This window comes from Bufo bufo, assembly GCF_905171765.1.
Source record: "Bufo bufo chromosome 2 unlocalized genomic scaffold, aBufBuf1.1 SUPER_2_unloc_10, whole genome shotgun sequence".
NCBI lineage: Eukaryota > Metazoa > Chordata > Amphibia > Anura > Bufonidae > Bufo > Bufo bufo.
In genome coordinates this window covers 16,918-25,687 of record NW_024399973.1, presented here as the reverse complement: position 1 = coordinate 25,687, position 8,770 = coordinate 16,918, and the positions used below count along the sequence as shown (strand labels likewise).

Here is an 8,770-nt window from a genome sequence, read left to right as displayed (position 1 = left end):
GGAGGAGGAGCGCGGCACACCTACGTCATGCCGCTGATTCCGTTGGCAGCAGCATGTGAAATTGATTGTCTATTGTTACTTTAGTGAACATTTTTGCATATTAGCATGTTACATACTAGGCAGTTGACATTATAAATATTTCATCACATTTCTATTTTACTCTGTGATACTGTAGACTCTACAACTTGCCATAAATGTCCTAAAGAAGATTGGCCCGATGAGAAGAAAGTGAAATGCATTCCCAGAATGTATGAATTTCTTTCCTATGAGAAGGACATTCTAACTTTCATATTTTTAGGAATAGTTTTATTTTTTTCTGCTATGACATTGATCATATTAAGAATCTTCATTTATTACTGGGACACTCCGATTGTTAAAGCCAATAACCGGACTGTGAGCTTCATCCTCCTGGTCTCCATCTTGCTGAACTTCCTCAGTGTCTTCTTGTTCCTTGGCCGTCCAATTCACATAACCTGCCTACTGAGACAAACATCATTTGGTATCTTCTTCTCTATTAGTGTCTCTTCTCTTCTGGACAAAACTATCACAGTCTGCATTGCCTTCAAAGCCACCAAACCTGGAAGTATCTGGGTGAAGTGGATCTCATTCAATGTGTCAAATTATGTGGTCTTGGTGTGTTCTTCTGTACAAGTTCTCATATGTGTTATTTGGTTGTTGATGTCTCCTCCTTATGTAGAGTTTGACCATCACTCTTATCCTGGGAAGATCATCGTTCAGTGTAATGAAGGCTCAGTCATCGCCTTCTACTCCATGTTGGGTTATATAGGGTTCCTGGCAGCTGTGAGCTTTGTTCTGGCTTTCATGGTGAGGACATTACCGGACAATTTTAATGAAGCCAACTACATCACCTTCAGCATGCTGCTGTTCTGCACTGTCTGGATCACCATGATACCAGCCTACCTAAGCAACAAAACATAATGGGATACAACCTGATCAGTTTTTTCTCCATTGACAATGAATAGGGTAAAACTAAACCATTTTGGCCCAGTGTTGAGATCCTCTGCCAGATCCCAAAACCAGAATGCTACAATGCAAGTGTGACAACCCTAAAACAGACATGACAAGAGAGGTGTCATGTCCTCTTTAAACCATAATACAGTACATATACAACCTGCATATACTGTAGTATTACCATATGCTGTGAATGTCATACAGAGGCATTCTATGTACGATAGAGCTGCTTTCCCCTAGAAAAAAAAGCCTTCTTATCTACCCATTTAAATTATTATAATTTTTTTTTTACTAGATGATTGATCCCAAAACTCTGTTGCATTCTTGTAAGTTAATTTGTATAATTGGGGCAAGTGGATATACCTTTTATGACCACAAAGGCTGCGGGAAATAATACTGAGCTTGAAAAGCACATACACCTGACCCAAGTATTATCATCCAGCAGAGACTTTCATACAAAATAGTGATTACAGACACCGGGAGGATTATGGATGCAATACAAAGTGTTACGCAAGCAGGTGTGGAGCCACTGCACCACTGACTGGCTATACCTTGGAGGGGTGAGACTAAGTAACTACAAGGTCTTCACTAGAGCCTCTGATGGTGAGGATAGGCTTGGGCCGTTAGGGTAGTTACCAGGTGCCCGGGTCAGTGGCAGCTGACGAGGGGAAGGACGTGGTCAGGAAGTCTGGAGTCATGGCAGGCAGTGATCAAGCAAAGTCTGTAAACAAAGTCCAAGGTCAGAGGCAGACGGCAAACAAGCAAAATCCATAAAATAAAAAAGCAGGGTCCGGTACACAGAAAAGCAGAACCTTAAAACACCTTGACACTAGGAACTAGACAAGCTAGTGACCAAGATTGCTCAGGCGCTTCCTGGCGCAGGAAGTGACTTTAACACCTTAAGGACTCAGCCCTATTTCACCTTAAGGACTTGGCCATTTTTGCAAATCTGACCAGTGTCACTTTAAGTGCTGATAACTTTAAAACACTTTGACTTACCTAGGCGTTCTGAGATTGTTTTTTCCTCACACATATTGTACTTCATGACACTGCTAAAATTAGGTCAAAAAAGTAAAAATTTTTGCATAAAAAAATACCAAATTTGGAAAAATTAGCAATTTTCAAAGTTTCAGTTTCTCTACTTCTGTAATACATAGTAATACCCCCAAAAATTGTGATGACTTTACATTCCCCATATGTCTACTTCATGTTTGTATCATTTTGGGAATGCCATTTTATTTTTTGGGGATGTTACATACAGTTGTGTTCAAAATTATTCAACCCCCACTGAAATTGAGTGTTTTGGCCAGTTTGACATTGATTTTGATCATTTCAGTCATCTTGTTTACAAATAAATCAAAGAGGCCCTTGTAAGTCAGACAAATATAACATAACATTTATAATGAAATAACCGCAAATGTCTTTTCTGTGCTCACATCATTATCAGTTTTATTCAACCCCCATTATTCAATCTTAGTACTTAGTACAACATCCTTTTCCAGTTATAACAGCTTTTAAACGTGAAGCATAGCTTGAAACAAGTGTCTTGCAGCGATCTACGGGTATCTTCGCCCATTCTTCATGGGCAAAAGCCTCCAGTTCAGTCACATTCTTAGGCTTGCGCGCTGCAACTGCTTTCTTTAAGTCCCACCAGAGGTTCTCAATCGGATTTAAGTCTGGTGACTGCGATGGCCACTTCAAAATGTTCCAGCCTTTAATCTGCAACCATGCTCTAGTGGACTTGGAGGTATGCTTGGGATCATTGTCCTGTTGAAAGGTCCAACGTCTCCCAAGCCTCAGGTTTGTGACGGAATGCATCACATTTTCATCCAATATCTCCTGGTACTGAAGAGAATTCATGGTACCTTGCACACGCTGAAGCTTCCCTGTACCTGTAGAAGCAAAACAGCCCCAAAGCATGATTGACCCCCGCCATGCTTCACAATAGGCAAGGTGTTCTTTTCTTCATAGGCCTTGTTCTTCCTCCTCCAAACATAGCGTTGATCCATGGGCCCAAAGAGTTCTAATTTTGTTTCATCAGTCCACAGAACACTATCCACTAAAACATTTGTGGTTTGTCCACATGACTTTTGGCATACTGCAGTCGACTCTTCTTATTCTTTGGAGACAGCAAGGGGGTGCTCCTGGGAGTTATGGCATGGAGGCCTTCATTACGCAGTGTGCGCCTTATTGTCTGAGCTGAAACTTCAGTACCCACATCTGACAAATCTTTTTTCAGTTCCTCAGCAGTCACACAGGGACTTTTCTCCACTTTGCGCTTCAGGTAGCGCACAGCAGTCAAAGTCATCATCTTCTTTCTGCCACGACCAGGTAGCGTTTCAACAGTGCCCTTTGCCTTGAATTTGCGAATGATGCTTCCTATGGTGTCTCTTGGTATGTTTAACATCTGCAATCTTCTTATAGCCATTGCCCTTCCTGTGAAGAGAAATCACCTCTTTTCTTGTCTTCCTGGACCATTCTCTTGACTTCACCATGTTTGTAAACACACCAGTAAATGTCTAGAAGGAGCCGAGTATCACAGTCCTTTTAAATCTGTCTAATTGGTGCTTATTATGCTTGATTGCTGCTCCTTGACATCCACAGGTGTTTTCAATACCTGATCGAAAACACTTGAATGAACCTCTGTTCTTAAGAGTGGTAGTCTTTAAGGGGTTGAATAATTGTGTCAATGAAGAAATCACAAAAAAAAACATTTAATACTGTATTACAAAAACAATTGATGTCATTTTAGTTGCATTTGGTTCTTTAAAAAGTCCTTGTAAGATTTCATTCTGAACACAATTACAAATGTACACTAAATTCCCTAAAACCCTTTACAGCATTGGGGGTTGAATAATTTTGAACACAACTGTAGCTTAGAAGTTTTTTTCCAGGAACAAAGCAAGGGTTAACTGCCAAACAAAACTCAATATGGGTTGCCCTGATTCTGTAGTTTGCAGAAACACCCCATATGTGGTCCTAAACTACTCTTTGGCCAAACGGGAGGACATAGAAGGAGGGGAACGCCATTTGGTTTTTGCAAGGCAGATTTTGCAGGACTGGTTTTGTTTATACCATGTCCCATTTCAAGCCCCCCATTGCACCCCTAGAATAGAAATTCCAAAAAAGTGATTCCATCTAAGAAAGTACACCTCTCAAGGTATTCAAAACTGGGTTTACAAACTTTGTTTACCCTTTAGGTTTTACACAAGAGTTAATGGCAGAAGGAAAAACAATTTTGGAATTTAGATTTTTTTGGAAAATTTTCCATTTTAACCCATTTTTTCCAGTAATAAAGTAAGGGTTAACTGCCAAACAAAACTCAATATGGGTTGCCCTGATTCTGTAGTTTGCAAAAACACCCCATATGTGGTCCTAAACTACTGTTTGGCCAAACAGGAGGACATAGAAGGAGGGAAAAGCCATATGGGTTTTGGAAGGCAGATTTTGCAGGACTAGTTTTGTTTATACCGTGTCCCATTGCAAGCCCCCCGTTGCACCCCTAGAATAGAAATTCTAAAAAAGTGACTCCATCTAAGAAAGTACACCCCTCAAGTTATTCAAAACTGGGTTTACAAACTTTGTTAACCCTTTAGGTGTTCCACAAGAGTTAATGGCAGATGGAGAAACAATTTTGGAATTTCAATGTTTTGGAAAATTTTCCATTTTAACCCTTACTTTATTACTGGAAAAAATGGGTTAACAGTCAAACAAAACTCATTATGGGTTGCCCTGATTCTATAGTTTGCAGAAACACCCCATATGTGGTCGTAAACTACTATTTGGCTAAACGGCAGGAGATCGAAGAAGGGGAACGCCATATGGTTTTTGGAAGGCAGTTTTTGCTGGACTGGTTTATTTACACCATCTACCCTTTCAAGTTCCCTGATGCACCCCTAGAGAATAAACTCCATAAAAGTGACCCCATCTAGGAAACTACGGGATAAGGTGGTTGTTGTTTTGGGACTATTTTAGGGAAAATATGATTTTTAGTTGCTCTATATTACACTTTTTTGAGGCAAGGTAACAAAAAATTTAAATTCTAAAATTGTTTCTACATTCGCTATTAAGTTTTGTGGAACACATAAAGGGTTAACAAAGTTTGTAAAGTAACTTTTGAATACCTTGAGGGGTGCAGTTTCTTAGATGGGGTCACTTCTTTGGAGTTTCTAGTCTAGGCTACAACAGAGGGGCTTCTAATAGGACATGGTGTAAATACACCAGTCCATCAAAATCTGCCTTCCAGAAACCATATGGCGTTCCCTTCGTTCTATGCCCTGGCGTGTGGCTATATAGCCATTTACGACCACATATGGGGTGTTTCTGAAAACGAAAGAATCAGGGCAATAAATATTTAGTTTTGTTTGGCTGTTAACCCTTGCTTTATTACCAGAAAAAAAGGATTCAAATGCAAATTTTGGCACCGTTTTTATTTTATATTTTTAACGCTGTTCATCCGAGGGGTTTGGTCAAATGTTATTTTTATAGGGCAGATTCTTACGGACGCGGAGATACCATATGTCTACATTTTAAAATTGATTTATCTTTTACACTATATTATCATTTTAGGAACAAAAAAAAATTATTTTAGTATCTCCATAGCCTGGGAGCTACATTTTTTTTTTTTGGGTGACTATCTAATGTAGGGGCTCATTTTTTGCGGGATGAGATGGCAGTTTTATTGGCACTAATTGGGGGTGCATATGACATTTTGATCGCTCCCTATTACACTTTTTTTTTTTTTTTTTTAACGCTGTTCATCCGAGGGGGTTGGGTTAAATGTTATTTTTATAGAGAAGATTTTTACGGACGCGGCGATGCCAAATATGTATGGCTCTCAGACTTTGGAGACACTAAGCAGGCATCCTCAAACTGCGGCCCTCCAGATGATGTAAAACTAGAATTCCCACCATGCCCTGCTGACAGCTGTAGGTTGTCTGGGCATGCTGGGAGTTATAGTTTTACAACATCTGGAGGGCCCCAGTTTGAGGATGCCTGCACTAAAACAAATATTTTTGGGGAAAAAATTGTATCCGTCTCTCCAAAGTCTGAGAGCCATAGTTTTTTATGTTCTCTAGGGGACTGTTGAGGATTATAAAAATGTAGTACTCCATGGAAGTGTGACACTCCCTGAAGCAATCGATAACGCAGAGGCCCGGATGATCGGGGCACGTGTCACATTGAGTGGTGGTGTCCTTCCGTATCCCCTTCCTGTGACACACTCTGCACTTTTTTTGGGTTCGTCCATTCTTTCCAGTATGGGGGACCACACCTGGAAAATGCTGGCCAGGGACGATCCGGGCGCCTCTAATTCCCGAGGTACTCCGGCCTGCTCTTTCCTGATCTGAAAAGATCAGGTCTTTGAGGACTGCCTCATAGAATTGAAGGAATGTCCCTGTGCTGCCAGCGCTTTGGGATAGTACAAAAGCGTTGTACAAGGCAACCTGTACCAAGTAGACCGCTTTGTACCATGCCCGGGTTTTGCGCATGGCATTATATGGCTTGAGGACTTGATCAGAGAGATCAACTCCTCCCATATACCGATTGTAGTCAACGATACAATCGGGCTTGAGGACCGTTGCCGCGGTACCTCGCACAGTTGCAGGGGTGATGCTGTTACCGTGGATTGTGGACAGTATAAGGACATCCCTCTTGTCCGTATACCTGACCAGCAACAGGTTTCCACTGGTAAGGGCACGGGTCTCACCCCTGGGGATAGGTACCTGGAGGGGGTAGGTAGGGAAGCCGCGTTGATTTTTCTGCACGGTCTCACAAGCGGACGTGGATCTGGCGGCAAGGGACCTGAACAAGGGGATACTAGTATAAAAGTTATCCACATATAGGTGGTAACTCTTATCTAGTAGTGGGTACATAAGGTCCCACACGAGTTTCCCGCTAACACCCAGAGTGGGCGGACATTCTGGGGGTTCAATACGGGAATCTCGCCCCTCGTACACACGAAATTTGTAAGTGTACCCTGGGGTACTCTCACAAATTTTGTACATTTTCACGCTATACCTCGCCCGCTTAGTGGGAATGTATTGGCGGAAACTGAGTCTCCCCTTGAACGCAACGAGAGACTCATCAACCGCGACCTCCCTTCCAGGTACGTAGGCCTGCGCAAATTTGGCCCCGAAGTGATCGATGACTGGCCGTATCTTATACAGACGGTCATGGGCAGGATCTCCTTGGGGGGGACATGCTGCATTATCTGAATAATACAGACATTTCCGGATGGCCTCAAACCGGGGGCGTGTCATGACCATACTGTAGAGTGGGGTCTGGTAGAGGACGTCCCCACTCCAGTATTGCCTGACACTGGGTTTTTGCACTAGACCCATGTGCAGCACGAGGCCCCAAAATCTCCTCACCTCGGCTGCACTGACCGGCGTCCAGCCACCGTGTCTAGCCAAAAAGGAGCCCGGGTGCTGAGCAACGAACTGTTGGGCGTACAGGTTTGTCTGCTCCACCATCAGATTCACAAATGGGTCACTGAAAAAAAAACTAAAAAAGTAAATTTCAGTGAAGCCCACTGTGGGAATCTGAATTCCTGGATTGCCAACAAAATCCGGAATCTCGGGCTCAAAATCCACTGGGGGACACCAGCTAAGTTCACCGGTAGGGGGCTCCGTTGGGCTTATTTGGTGGGCCGGGAAACCAGTACGAGCCCCAGGGCGGCTCATACTACCGTGGGCCACAGGGTTCCTAGCATAAGGGGCCCCTGGCTCCGCCTGGCGGCGTCTCCGCCGCCTTAGGGGCTCATCGTCATCAGATGATGATGAGGAGGATGCTGATGACAAGAGGAACGTGGGGTCATCCTCATCCTCACTGGGACTCTTGGAGTTGGAGGCAAGCTGGGCGTATGCCTCCTCCACCGAGAACATCCGGTGGGCCATGGGTATGTATGTGTGTGTGCGTGTGTATGTGCGTGCGTGCGTGTAAAATTTTATTGTATGTGCGTGTGTGTGGGGGCATGGGTGTTCACATACTAAAAAGTAAAAAAAAAAAAAATGGACAAGTTCAAACTTGCTGATCAGCGGTACAACGCTGTTCCCCAACCACCAGAAACAATAAATCAGATAAAGTGTTTTTTTTTTTTCCTAACTAACTTTTCCCTTCTATCCCTGCCTAATGGTGCCTCTCCCTCACTGACCCTAACCTACCTGGAGGGTGATGGGTGCAGGAGGGTGATGGGTGCTGACAGGGGGGATCACAGGAGCTGGTGCAGAACGGTGCAGGAGCAGCAGCAGGAAGAGGAGGGGAGAGAGGAGCGTTGGGAGATTGAATCTCCCGCCTCTCTCCAGGACCAATCAGCACCATGGACAGCAGCCATAAGCACCACGACCAGCACCACCTCCCACAAATACTCGGACTGTGATTGGTGGTGTGTAACCACACCACCGATTACCGTCCTTTTCCGGTTCATCGGGTCACCGGAGACCCGAATGGACCGGAAACGCAGCAAACCGCAGGTCTGTATTGACCTGCGGTTTGCTGCGATCACCGATGCGGGGGGGTCACATGACCCCCCCCCACGGCGTTGTGACAGGATGCCCGCTGAATGATTTCAGCGGACATCCTGTTCCGATTAACCCCCGCCACGCCGCAATCGCGTTTTAAAGTTAGGACGTACCGTTACGTCATGAGTCCTTAAGGACTCAGCAAACGTGGCGTATCGGTACGTCCTAAGTCCCTAAGTGGTTAAATACTTCCTGCAACCCAGCGATTGGCTGGTAAGACAGAGTGCGTGTACGTGCTGCCTCACAAGGGAGGAGAGACATGCCCGTGCACGCCCTAA

At 44.0% G+C, this 8,770-nt stretch overlaps 1 protein-coding gene across 1 annotated transcript; it reads left to right on the top strand.

Annotated features, from left to right (window-relative positions):
• The first annotated feature begins 321 nt into the window (after positions 1 to 321).
• On the top strand, positions 322 to 939 carry LOC120982819 (vomeronasal type-2 receptor 26-like). Its single transcript, XM_040413000.1, has one exon. It carries the CDS (start codon positions 322 to 324, stop codon positions 937 to 939), a length of 618 nt encoding a protein of 205 aa, XP_040268934.1.
• Positions 940 to 8,770: the final 7,831 nt, after the last annotated feature.